Raw genomic sequence first — 14,210 nt, 5'->3', positions numbered from 1 at the left:
TGTTCTCTTAACAGTAGGCCATATCTGACAAGGTCTCGTAGTGTTGGGAGTTCAGACAACAAGTCTCTGCCAGTCCCAATTAGGTTGATCATATGAGTGAATGTTCCCAGTCTTGTTCCTTTTTTAGAAGCCATTACAGATCAGTTATCACATTCACAGGAAACAAAACCAGAAGTATTAACTCAAGACAAAACATTTAAAAAAAGAGAAAGACAGCTGAACCTGTGAAATGAAACCAACAAAATGTTAAAAAGTTATATTTATGTAGTTACTTACCAAGCATATATAAATTATATTAAAGTAACCAAAATATCTTTACAATCCCCAAGGCATGTCACAACTTTTGAGCATCCCTAAGAGCATCTCAGTCTAGAAGCCTAGTTTTAATTATTCCGTTAATTATCAAAACATGGGTCTTGTACACTGTTTGCTCAGACAAGAACTTTAGTGAGCCACGAGATAGAAAGGAGATGTATATCCATTCATTATTAGTTGATATCTGCCAATCAGTGGTGATTCTGGTGATATACAAAGACAGGCAACTTTAATTAGAGAATATGCAAATCTTGGAGTAATTATATGAAAGTTTATAGATCTTGATCTGTATTCTAAAGCAGATGTAGAAAACTGACAGAAAATGGCAAAACGACAAACTACTCATAAGGTACTCCCCATTTCTTGTAGGAGAGAAATCTCTGATGGCTGTAATGTTTTTAAAAACAGTATCTATACAACAACCCAAGTGAAGATCACTATTGGTATATATAAACTAGGGACAAGATAAGACTTATCTAAAAATATAAGCAAGGATTTTCTTACTATGGAATGAACTATCAGATCCATATCTAAGGAATAATTAATGGCAAATACATTAGTCCATGTTATTTACACAGAGCTATGGTTTCCTCACTAGTCAAAAAAACAATGATAACTTTGTATCAGCTTGAAATTGACCCATGTCTCTACATGGGAGCTGCTATTTATTTATACTAACATGTATACACACAAACTTATTTATCCTAAAAATTATCAAATCTTTTTAAGTATTTCTTCAAATTGAAGTGGCTTTCACATAAAAGTCTTCCAGATGTTATTCTGTAATTTGCCAGTTTTATCCTCCAGAAATTGTACTATGCTCGAAATTTTTTCCAGGTTCTATCAAAAAAAGAAGGAATGATTTTTTAATTTCCAGTGAACTCTGGGACAAAATAACCTTCATATTTCAAAAATAAGAATGTGACATAAACAGCTGGCCTTCACCTGATTGAAATTGTACTGTTAAATGTTCTATGCATATCACCAAATTATTTTTGCAAGGGTATACAAATCAAGCTAGTTACAACATTATAGGGTTTATTTGAAAGATTCTATTAAAAATGAGTCAAGTTCATAAGAATTCTGAAAGAAAACAGTCTTACATGTATTTCTGTATTTCACTTATTCACATTTAAGAATACTAAATTAAAAAGCTCTGTTGCTTAATTTACTAATACCATGCTCACTGCAAATTTTCTCAGTCCAGAGTTCAAAAGTTTTCATAACATTGCATCACTTGAAAATAAGGTCATTAGTATTTACATGTTTTTCAGCCCTATGGTAGTTACAGTTCACAAACAGTATTTTTACAGTAAGTAAAACTGCTAACAAATATTTAAAATTTATGTCAATCATTATAAATAGCAAAATATGCATTCAAAAAAAAATGCAATCATACCAGTAATTTGCCACTCATTTCAAGTAGAAGAAATTTTCAAAGTTAAAGAAAATGGTGCAGTATTCTCTAAAGATGGGCATCAAATCCCGGCTTCAAATCCTGGGTTTCTTTTTTTTTTTTTACTACATGCAACTAATTACTATGCTGTATTTATACCTAAGCAATTTAAATTGTTCAAATCAACATCCATAATAGTCAACTAATACAGTGGAATTTTCCATTTTTTTTATATCCATACTTTGCACTATGTTAAATTTTCTCCAGAACTTTGAGGAGGCATAGAGTGGGAATAAAGAGGAAAAAGGAATCAGTTCTGCCATCTATGTTCATCTTGCACTTGTTGGCAGAATGACACAATTGGATGCAACCTTTGTTTTTCAGATTTACCTCCCTTCAACATTCAGTTTTACCTACTACAAAGATATGCCTTCACAAACCTTATTTCATATGGAAAAAACAAATGAGTAAACAGTTTTTGGCACTTTCTAGCCAGAAAAATTTTGTCTTCATTCTGAACGGTGCCTTCTTGTGTTACACAGAATTATTCTTGCTAAGAAAAACTAAGATCAGAATCACCAGACATCCTATTTCTAAACTGTGTAAGATCAATAAATAGGCAATTTGTGAAAAAGAAATCATATTCTTTTAAAACATGTCTCTATGCAAATGTTCTAGAGAAGGAATATTAGCATAATCTTTTAAGAAATCATTTGGCTAGAATTATATTAATACACTCTATGTAGTATTAAGCAGTTTGAATTAAGAGAGAAACAAGGTCAATTATCCAAATAGGGAATCTAGTACATTCTTTAATATGCTGTATATTGATCAATTGGAAAAGTTGCAGCTAGGACTATTAACTGCTCCAGGCAGAAAATGGATGAAAAATAAATCAACTGAACAATAAGCTGTATGTACAAAAATAATGAAGTCCAACTTTCACCAAAATAAACATTTACTTTGCATATCCTCATATAAGGCTAAAACCTTCAAAGTAAAAATAGAGCACACACATCACTGCTTATGGCAATCATTCATATTATATTTTGAGAGGCAATGAAAATTCCTAATTCTGCACATTTGGGTCATGCTGCTTTTAAAAAATATATTCATTAGTAATTTTTAATGAAGGCATAGCCTCATTCACATTTTGATCTAAACGTTGATATCCAACTGTTCTGGAACACAAGCCATCTCGCCATCTTCTATTCTGAACCAACAAAATTATCTGAAAAGAAAAGATCATATTAAATTAAATATTTAAAAAGATTTATAACAATATTTTCAGATTATTCTTTGCAAATTTTATATACTTTTCATGAAAACTTCATATTCACGTCAAATCTTTTAGGTCTGTAATAACAAGGTTATTTGTGTTATTAAGCAAACTGCCTACCTTATCCTTGACTGGTAAGTTTCATAGCGTTAATTACATAAAATATATTTTGGTTGATTTTGTCTATTTATAACTTGAGCCAAAAATGATTTACTATCAAACATTTCTTATAAATCGATGCCAGCTTTACACTAGGACAAACCTGACCTGCTGCAGTTAAAAAAAAGCTGAAATGAATGATAAGCCCTGATATATATCCTTATGCCATTCAACAAGACCCCAATTATACTGAGACTATAACAATAGATAAACTGCAATAGAAACCCAATATTCTATTAGTGAAACTGAGTGACGATTTGGGAGAAAGGATTTTTACTTCCATGTTGTATTTTTTAATTTGCCCTAGTCTAGGTTGATTTGTGAATCTAAAATAGTTAAAATACATTACCAATAGCAGGTCCTTAAGATATAAAATTCCATGTTTCTGATTAAAATTTTAAAAAAATCTTCAACAGAAAAATTGGCTGTCTTTAAAAGATTGTAACAAAGAAGCTTTCTATATCAGTGCAGATATAGTAGAAAATATAACTACTGATAGAGGAAGACAAATCTCAGATTTAAATAGATTTCTCGCCCCTTTTGTTCAACATTTATGTGAAGCCGCTGGGCGAGATCATCCGTGGTTTCGGGGTGGAGTACCATCAGTACGCTGACGACACCCAGCTGTACATCTCCACCCCAGACCACCCCAACGATGCCCTTGAAGTAATGTCCCGGTGCCTGGAGGCCGTACGGATCTGGATGGGGAGAAACAGGCTCAGACTCAACCCATCCAAGACCGAGTGGCTGTGGTTTCCGACGTCCCGATATAGTCAGCTGGTGCCATCGCTGACTATTGGGGGCGAAGCATTGGCCCCCACGGAGAGGGCTCGCAACTTGGGTGTCCTCCTGGATTCACGGCTGTCTTTAGAAGAGCATTTGACGGCCGTGACCGGGAGGATTTTTCATCAGGTTCGCCTGATCCGCCAGTTGCGTCCCTTTCTGGATCGGGACTCGTTACGCACGGTCACTCATGCCCTCGTCACCTCCCGTCTGGACTACTGTAACGCTCTCTACATGGGGCTCCCCTTGAGGAGCACTCGGAGGCTCCAACTGGCGCAGAGTGCAGCTGCGCGGGTGGTGATGGGAGCGACGTGGCGCTCCCATGTAGCGCCCCTCCTGCGCGAGCTGCACTGGCTCCCGGTGGTCTTCCGAGTGCGCTTCAAGGTTTTGGTTATCACCTTTAGAGCGCTCCATGGCTTAGGACCTGGTTATCTACGGGACCGCCTGCTACCACCAATAGCCTCCCACCGACCAGTACGCTCCCATAGAGAGGGGCTCCTCCGGGTGCCGTCGGCCAAACAATGTCGACTGGCGGCCCCCAGGGGGAGAGCCTTCTCTGTGGGGGCACCTACTATCTGGAACGAGCTCCCCCCCGAGATACGGAGGATTCCGGATCTGCGTACCTTCCGTCGCACGCTTAAGACGTTCCTATTCCAGCAAGCCGGCCTGACCTAAACTTCTCCGCTTTTAAATGGGAATTTTAAATTTGGTTTTAAATTATTGGGGTTTTAAATATGGTTCAGCCAAATTTATTTAATTTGTTTTATCTCTATTTTAAATTTTGTATTTCCATGTTTTATTTTTATGGCTGTTCACCGCCCTGAGTCCTTCGGGAGTAGGGCGGTATATAAATTTAATAAATAATAATAATAATAATAAAAATAGGTTTATGGACAAAGACCACTCTGCCACCTTGAATAAGTAATTTTGTCATCAATTCATCATGTCAGATTAAAAATCCACAATAAATAAAAGGAAGCCATGAATACCAATGATACTTAAACGAATTTACATGTCTCAGAAAAACAAATTTAAAATTTATGATATTTCACAATTTATGTAATCTGTTAATTTGCACATTAATTCATAACATGCTGGAACATTTACGTGGAGCTTTCTGCCTAAAATTTATTTTTCCTGACTTGCTTAGATTTGTATTTTTGCAAAATTATTAGAAATGCTGTGTAAAAAGATTAATTTCAAACCGGTTAACAACTACTTGTAAATTCACTATTCTGCCTTAGAAACCTATTTAATCTGAAATTTTCTGAAGTTTCAACTTTGCATTTTATAATTTATAGTATTCAACTTTGCTTAGCCCTTATTTTCCAGAATAATCAAGAAAATAAAAAAAGATTTGATATCTGAGTACCGTGTTTCCCTAAAAATAAGACCCTGTCTTATATTTTTTTGAACCCTGAAATAAGTGCTTGGCCTTATTGCCATGCGCTCAAAAGCCCGATTGGGCTTATTATCAGGGGATGTCTTATTTTGGGGGAAACAGGGTATTAGATTTTCAGTGTATAAAATTTACCAATAAGCTAATTAACTGCCTCTAAATTTATTTCAAAATAACAATATTCTAATATTAATATTAAACTGAAAACTGTTAAAAAGCCCATCCTACCTTTCTTTTATTGTGATATGTGATATAAACTACAGCAACCAAAAAGGCAAAAATAACAAGATGAAAAAAGAAATGACTGTCATCTTCCAATCCTGAGACTGTAGCATCCTTCATGTTATGAGCAAATGACTTCTTATTCTCGAAGTTCGTCATACTTGAATCTTCTGCAAATTCTGATACATCTTGGTCATCTTGATTATTTTGAGAGTTAGAAGCTAGATCATAGATGACATAATCTTTAGGTTCTTTTGCTGTTGGTAGGGAACTAGTAAATATATTTCTGTCTGTCATGTCATATTCTTTACTATCTGCATCTTCTGAAACATCGATATTTTGTTGATTAATACTAACAGTTTCTGAAGGTGACACAGGAGGTTGGACTACTTTATCTTCTGCTAGAGTGGATGCATGTACAGCAGAAACATTGACTTTCAAAGAAGTTGGGATCGTATCTTCAATCGTTTTATTCCTCATGCTGTTCTCACCGGTTGCAGACATAATTGAGGATAAATTCTCTTTTTCATCCTTATGAATTGACTTAAAGTTCTGAGGTATTTCTGCATTAGGTGTAGCATCTTGAAGAGGGAAAGATAAGAATAATTTGAAATCTTTAACAAATAATTTTACAGTGTACAAGGATACACAAACTGTTATGGTTTGAGGATTAATCATATCTCAGCTGACAAACATGCATTCAAAATTTATAGCAAATAAAACACGGAAGACTAAAAACTAGCATTTAGCATATCAAAAACAAAAAATTGATAGACTACAATAGAAATTTGCTTAAAATAGTTACTATTTTAAGTATTGAATCCTTTAGGAAAACAGAGTTGTGCCTGTTTTAAGCAGAAATATACGTGTGTGTGTATATATAACAAGCAACACAGAAATTTGTGAAAACAAGATACAGCTGCACAAGGCATTTTTCCATATCAACACTATCTCATGACTTATATGACATAGGTTGTATCTATATTACTATTAACATTGCTTCTACTTAAATTGATTAAATCCTGATCCACAAATAATTCATTGGTTTGTTTTTTGCTTAGCTTGGTATATGACCCCACCTATTATGATTTATGTGTCAGTCAGATAATGAATTAGATCCAGGGCTGTATTTAAAATAGAACTACAGAAATCAATAAGATCAGTTTCTGGCCTCATGATTTTTCTTCAGTTCAAAGAGAAGCTACTTGATTCATATTTAATTAAAATGAACACATTTATTTGCATACATTTCATGGTAAATGGGAAGCAAAAGACCGTCTTTTCTTTGTTTTGACATGGTCAACTAAGAAGAAAAGCTTTGTGAAAAAGAAATTAAGAAATAAGCTCCAAAGCCAATGAACTTGCTTCCCATTTACCATGAAATGTTCAGGTTGTGACTCTTGGTGAACCCCTAGCATTTTATTTAACTACACCTTAGAAGACTCTAGTTAAGAACTGAGATAAGTATTAGAATAATGTATCAGAAAAGAAGGCATTTAAATGGCACATATGAAGGAGACTATAGGAAAACTGTTCCTACAGATTATTAACCTAAAAACATGCATAATACAGTATGTTGGGCTACATCAATATAAATTAATCAATTTCAGGGGGATATTTTTGGTAAATTTTGTTAAAATACACTACAAGTGTACACTACAAGAGGATAAATGAACACGTCTGATCTGCCTTGTGTATTTTAGTATTATAAGTAACACTAAAGTGTTAATTACACAATTAAATGCAGTAATTTTGTCAGCAAATTCATTCACTTACCATAATAAACTTGTCTTAATAACTAAACCATTTTTTTCCCAGAGAGCAAAGAGACTGCTAAGCTTGGAGTCCTTGGTATTCAGGAAAAGGACAAAGGCGGACCCTCCCTAGCAATTCAGTGTCTATCATTTTAAATGGGAATTTCCTCAATAGGGATAAGTTTGGTTGCCTTAATCACTGTATTACTTAATGACACAAATTGTGAAATGAAAAGGAAAAATAAAAACTCTGTTAATTCTCCAGGATGTCTACTGACTGTTAATATCAGGTGCTGGGTTGCTGCATCCATTAGACTGAGTTGGTTTTATGGACAGGATTATATTATCCATCCAATTTTATATAGAGCTGAAAGATTCTTATTTTTGTGATCTTTGTTCTGTAAGGTAGCACAAAGTTTCATTCTGTTCCATGCTCCATGTCTACTAGAATTCAAGTATGTAGCATCTCAGATACGATATATACAAATATTTTTAATCTACTAACATCAGAGAGACTGAGTGTCTTGAATAGTTGCTTGAATATGGTTTTTACATCAATGATAGAATGCAAACTGGAACTTAACTTAATAATATTTTGATATGCCCAAAAGGTTTGTCATCACTTGTTTAGTGTTAAAGCATCAGGCTAGAAGACTGTGAGTTCTAGTCCTGCCTCAGGCATGAAAACCGGCCACATGATTTTGAGCCAGTCATTCACTCTCAGACCAACTCACATCAGAGTTGATGTTTTGGGGAAAATAGGAGGAGGAGGAAGTACAGTATTAGGTACACTCACTGCCTTGAGCTATTTATAAGAATAATAAAGGTAGGATTAAAAATAATCTATAAAAGCTATTTGGAAAATTGCTTACATTCATATGAGACTGTGTTTAACATCAATTATGAATAGGCTGCTAATGAGTCTACCACTAATATCCGTACAAATGGCATTAGAAATAAGAGTTTTCCTAGTGATGACATCACTCTACTAAATTGCCTCCTGAAAGATACACAACTGATAACATTATGGCTGCTTTTAGAAATTAGCTATTCTATTTTCCGATTTGCAGTTTAAAAGATTTTTTCTTAACGGGTACTTAAATTGTACTGGAATCTGTTCTTATCTACAATTATATTTAATAATATTATGTTTCTGTATCATCTTACCCTATAAAGGTAGCTAGGAAATGAATGAAGTTATCGAACAGGATTGCCAAGCTACCCTTTCTTCTTGAAATGGGTTCACTAACCAAGCTCCCAATGCCCAAATGTGCATAATATCAACCCAAGAACTATTCATAGGAGCCTGGTGGCGCAGCAGACTAAACTGCTGCTGTTAAAGTAGCACTTAGTTGCCAGCTGCCTGCAATTACTGCGAGTTCAATTCTCACCAGGCTCAAGGTTGACTCAGCCTTCCATCCTTCCGAGGTAGGTAAAATGAGGATTGTGGGGGCAATAAGCTGACTTTGTATAAAATAAAACACCGCTTAGGGGGCCCCGAAAGCCCTACTAAGCAGGTATATACAAAAGTATGAAGGCTATTGCTTAATGCATTGTAAGCCGCCTTGAGTCTCCGGAGAAGGGCGGCATATAAATCGAACTAATAAATAATAATAATAATAATAATAATAATAATAATAATAATTTTATTTCTATACCGCCCTTCTCCCGAAGGACTCAGGGCGGTGTACAGCCAATTTAAAAACACAAGACACAACAATAATTAAAAATTAAAATAATTAAATAAATTTGGCCGATTTAAAACCCCAAAAATTTAAAATACCCCAATTTAAAATTATTAAGTCGATAGCCCGGCCTGGCGGAACAACAGGGTCTTCAATGCGCAACGAAACACCCGGAGGTCGGAGATCTTGCGTATTTCCGGGGGCAGTTCATTCCACAGGGCTGGGGCTCCCACAGAGAAGGCCCTCCCCCTTGGTGTCGCCAGCCGACATAACTTGGCTGATGGCACCCTGAGGAGACCCTCTCTGTGGGAGCGGACTGGTCGGTGGGAGGCTATTGGTGGCAGAAGACGGTCTCGAAGGTACCCGGGTCCTATGCCATGGAGCGCTTTAAAGGTGGTAACCAACACCTTGAATCGCACCCGGAAGACCACTGGGAGCCAGTGCAGCTCGCGCAGGAGGGGTGTCACACGGGCACAACGGGTTGCGCCCATAACCACCCGCGCGGCCGCATTCTGGACCAGTTGGAGCCTCCGAGTGCTCTTCAAGGGGAGCCCCATGTAGAGAGCATTACAATAGTCCAGCCGGGAGGTGACAAGGGCATGAGTGACTGTGCGCAAGGCGTCCCGGTCCAGAAAGGGCTGCAACTGGCGGATCAGGCGAACCTGATAAAAGGCCCCCCTGGCCACGGCCGTCATATGCTCTTCTAAAGACAGCCGTGCATCCAGGAGGACACCCAGATTGCGAGCCCTCTCTGTGGGGGGCAAAGATTCACCCCCAATAGTCAGCGATGGCACCTGCTGACTATATCGGGACGCCAGCAGCCACAGCCACTCGGTCTTGGACGGGTTGAGTCTGAGCCTGTTCCTCCCCATCCAGACCCGCACGGCCTCCAGGCAGCGAGACATCACAGCAAGGGCATCGTTGGGGTGGTCTGGGGTGGAAATGTACAGCTGAGTATCATCAGCGTACAGATGACACTTCACCCCAAAACCACGGATGATCTCACCCAGTGGCTTCACATAAATGTTGAACAGAAGGGGCGAGAGGACCGACCCTTGTGGCACTCCCCATGCGAGATGCCTCGAGGTCGACCTCTGCCCCCCTGCCAACACGAACTGCGAGCGGTCAAAGAGGAAGGAGGAGAACCACCGCAGAACGGTGCCCCCTATTCCTAACCCTCTTAACCGCCGCAGCATGATACCATGGTCGATGGTATCAAAAGCCGCTGAGAGATCTAATAGGACTAGGACAGAGGAGCAACCCCTGTCCCGAGCCCTCCAGAGATCATCCACCAACGCGACCAATGCCGTTTCTGTGCTGTGCCCCCGCCTGAAGCCCGACTGGCACGGGTCTAGATAGATAGCTTCATCCAGGTGCCCGGGCAGTTGTCGTGCCACCACACTCTCAACAACCTTCGCCACAAAACGAAGGTTGGAGACCGGACGGTAGTTAGCTAATTCAGCCGGGTCCAGGGAAGGCTTCTTGAGGAGGGGCCTCACCACCACCTCTTTCAAGGCGGCGGGAAAGGCACCCTCACTCAGAGAAGCAGTTATAATCCCCTTAATAATAAATAAATAAATTGTGTAATTATTCTATGAACTAACCTTTACTCCATGCTTAAGTAGCAAGAATTAAGAATACAGGGAAGCTGCCTTCTTGTCTTTTCCTTTCCAGATACCCAGCCATTTAACTTGCCTCAAAACTAAACAGCATTACAACTTAGGTGCACGTATGTATAAACACACACACATTACTCAAAAGGACGGTTAGAATCCCTGCAAAATCATGCAATTCCGTCCATTACACAAATAGGGACATAACAGCAGTTGAACCAAAAGAGGAAGCAGCAGAATTTGTCTCATTCTCTACATACGTACATTCACAATGTGTGTAGCTACGTAGTGTGTTTGAGAAAGGCAGAAATGTTTAAAAACATTTCTGCCTTTTTCAGAGCCGTTGTGCGCAGTTCTGTAGTATTATTATTATTATCCCTTTATAATATTTATACAGAACTTGTTAATTAGGCGGGAGCCAGGTTTAGGGGCAACCCAGACAGACCCGTCCGAACCAACAAAAAGCAAGAAAGCGCCACTTTCCTCCCCAGAAACCTCCTCCTATGCCGGAGAGGCTCCCGTTCTCGACAGCGCCAAGATTCACCGGGCGAGGCGGAACAAAAGAGGCGGAAGCCTTCCGGATGTAGAGGCACAAGCCCCATCGTCCCCAACCAGAACGGCCACTCCGCCGGGCTGTGGACAATAGGTGCGTGGTCCAAGCCGTCTACGGGGCAGAGAGAAGCAGGTGGCCCAAGGCTTATAGAAAGGGGTTGGGGGAGCCGATGGGACAGCGTGACTTTCCTCCAGCCAATCTTCCCAGCCGACCCCGGACTCGCCGCTTTCTCCGCCGCTACTTGGCGCACGCCGTTTAACCGCCTTTCCCGCCTCACCGTCTGAAAGCTGGCCCCGAAGCGGAAAGGCCAGGACCAAAAGAAAGAGCGACGTTCGCGCCAAGGACGACAGCGACGGCCCTTCTCCCATCGCGATACGCTCTGCTCTCTGCTCGCTGACCGCTATGGCTGCCGCCATACCGTCGCCGGGGGAGGTGGCTTCGTCCAGGCCCGCCCACCCGCGCTGCTAGGCAACTGCGTTCGGCAAGGAAGGGGAAGCCTCTGACGAAACGAGCCCCGCCTCCCCTGAGCTGCTCAGGCTCCTCCCCCACCCGTAATTTCCTTACGAAGGTATCTGTGCGGTGTCGTTTGTAGAGCGGCGCCTCGTCTGAATACGACACTTCCGGGTTTCCTTTGCAAAAAAAAAAAAATCTGTTGGAAAAGGAAAGTCGGTGTATGTCACTCTTCACGTTTCCATCTCTCACGGATTCTAATAAAAATCCGAAATCCCCTAATGGGCCAGGCATTTTTTTTTTCGGGTTTGATGGTACAATACTGTACGAACTCTTACATAATTTGCATTGGAAAATAAAATGTGTAACATCATCAGTGCACGTAGGGAATGGGGTTTGCTCAGTTTTATATTCAAGTGGCTTCCCTTAACAGATTAACAGAGTTGGAAAGGACCTTGCAGGTCATCGAGTCCAACCCCCTGCCCAAGCAGGAGACCCTACAACTGCCTCTACTTGTGTTTTTTGTTGTTTGTTTGGGTTGTTTACTGTGGCTTAACTAGTTTTCTTGAAATCTGCCATAATCGTTGTTAAGTGAGGATTAACTAGGGGTGAAATGTAAAATTTGTTATTACCGGTTCTGTGGGCGTGGCTTAGTGGGGGTTAATGTGACTGGGTGGGCGTGGCCATTTTTTTTTAACTTTTCAAAGCATTTTTCCTAATACTTTGAAAAGCCTCTGCCATCAGGCAACTCAGCTGGGATTGTCAGAGGCTCTTTAAAAAATGCCTCTCTGCCAATCAGGCAACTCAGCTGGGATCGGCAGAGACTTTTTTTATCACCTCTTCGGCCAAGAGGTTACAGAAAAAAATGCTTTGAAAAGCCTCTGATGATCCCAGCTGAGCCACCCGATCATCAGAGGCTTTTTTTTTTTTACTTTTAAAAGCATTTTTTCCTCGCAAGAGGTGGTAGAAAAAATGCTTTTAAAAGTAAAAAAAAAAAAGCCTCTGATGATCGTGGGGCTCAGCTGGGCATGGGGGGGGCCCGCAGGGATTTTTGCTACCGGTTCTCTGAACCACCCACCGCCATCGCTACCAGATCCTGCGATCCGGTCCAAACCGGGAACATTTCACCTCTGGGATTACCTGTAATCCTATGTCATGTTTTCCCCACAACAGCCAGCCTGTGAGGTGGGTTTGGACTGAGAGTAACCAATCCAAAGCCACCCAACCAGCTTTCATGCCTAAGGCAGGACTAGAATTCACATTTATTCTGTAAGGTAAAAGTAAAGGTTCCCCTCGCACGTGCATGCTAGTCATTCCTGATTCTAGGGGGCAGTGCTCATCTCCGTTTCAAAGCCGAAGAGCCAGTGCTGTCCGAAGATGTCTCCGTGGTCATGTGGCCGGCATGACTAAACGCCGAAGGCACACATAGCGCTGTTACCTTCCCACCAAAGGTGGTCCCTATTTTTCTACTTGCATTTTTTACATGCTTTCAAACTGCTAGGTTGGCAGAAGCCGTGACAAATAACGGGAGCTCCTGCCATTATGCGGCACTAGGGATTCAAACCGCTGCCAACCTTCTGATCGACAAGCTCAGCATCTTAGCCTCTGAGCCACCACATCCCTTTTCTGTATTTATTCTGTAGCATAATGAAATTCATATCTACGGTACTCAAAAGAAATGCCATTTTCTACTACGGTAGCAAGGTGGATAGTATTCTTAATATGCACTGATATGACACCTACATCTTTTCCTTTTATATATATGCACAACAGTTATATTTTTGCAGGAAATATCCAAAGGTATAGCTATCACTTAGCCTTTGATTCATGGATGTTATCCTATGTTCAGAATAATTGAAGTAATTGTCTCTATAAGCATATTTATTTACCATATTGACAAACCCAAAGGATCATATCTTTGACTTGACAATTACTGTTTTAACTGGCCTCTCACTTTTATTATGCTAAATTTTTAAAACACCAACATTCAAATCAATATTTACTCAATTATTCTCTAATATTTTTCCACTGGTTTAGACTGAAATTATTTCCTGCCATGGTGTTTATATCACCTTGCATTATTCATGGAATCTTACAAAGGGCCAAGTAAGCCCATTTTGCTCAACACTTCTGTTTTTCTTTCTTGAGAAAAATACCTACTGGTAGTACCATACCTCACATATTAGAATTAGGGGCTCACCATTTGGAAGGAAGGATTAGAAAGATTTATAGAAGTCTAAATTGGTGTAAAAAAATCTCTAGAATACATTAATTTAGAGATCAAGGCAAGATCAAGAATATTAAATTACTTCATGTTCACCTGAGACAATTATTGTGGATTCGTGCAGTGATCTGACCGAAATCACCCAAAAACTCAGTTTGCACTTCATACTATAACCAAACTTGCTTTAATTCCAGAAACAGAAGTGAGCATGCACAACTATATCTATGAGAAGATAAAAATCCTTACATAGTGCTTTTTTGTACAATTTCATTGCCAATTAAGGATGTTGAAATGCACCACATGGGAGGGCAATGGTTTTTGAAAAGATATTCTATCAAAATAAGCAGAACTGTTTGTTCTATCATAATGAGCAGAACT

General features: G+C 39.6%; 1 protein-coding gene across 1 annotated transcript; it reads right to left on the bottom strand.

Moving 5' to 3' along the window:
- Positions 1–246: 246 nt before the first annotated feature.
- Positions 247–11,580, bottom strand: CUNH5orf15 (chromosome unknown C5orf15 homolog). The gene is made up of 3 exons (XM_070933913.1): positions 11,436–11,580; positions 5,560–6,134; positions 247–2,942 (listed from the first exon to the last, which is right to left on the bottom strand). Exons 1-3 carry the CDS (start codon positions 11,572–11,574, stop codon positions 2,811–2,813), a joined length of 846 nt encoding a protein of 281 aa, XP_070790014.1. The 5' UTR covers positions 11,575–11,580; the 3' UTR covers positions 247–2,810.
- Positions 11,581–14,210: the final 2,630 nt, after the last annotated feature.

The sequence above is a fragment of the Pituophis catenifer genome, unplaced genomic scaffold (assembly GCF_029215685.1).
Source record: "Pituophis catenifer annectens isolate HBS135680 unplaced genomic scaffold, rPitCat1.0.hap2 SCAF_2, whole genome shotgun sequence".
Classification (NCBI taxonomy): domain Eukaryota; kingdom Metazoa; phylum Chordata; class Lepidosauria; order Squamata; family Colubridae; genus Pituophis; species Pituophis catenifer.
This window is presented reverse-complemented; position numbering and strand designations above follow the sequence as displayed.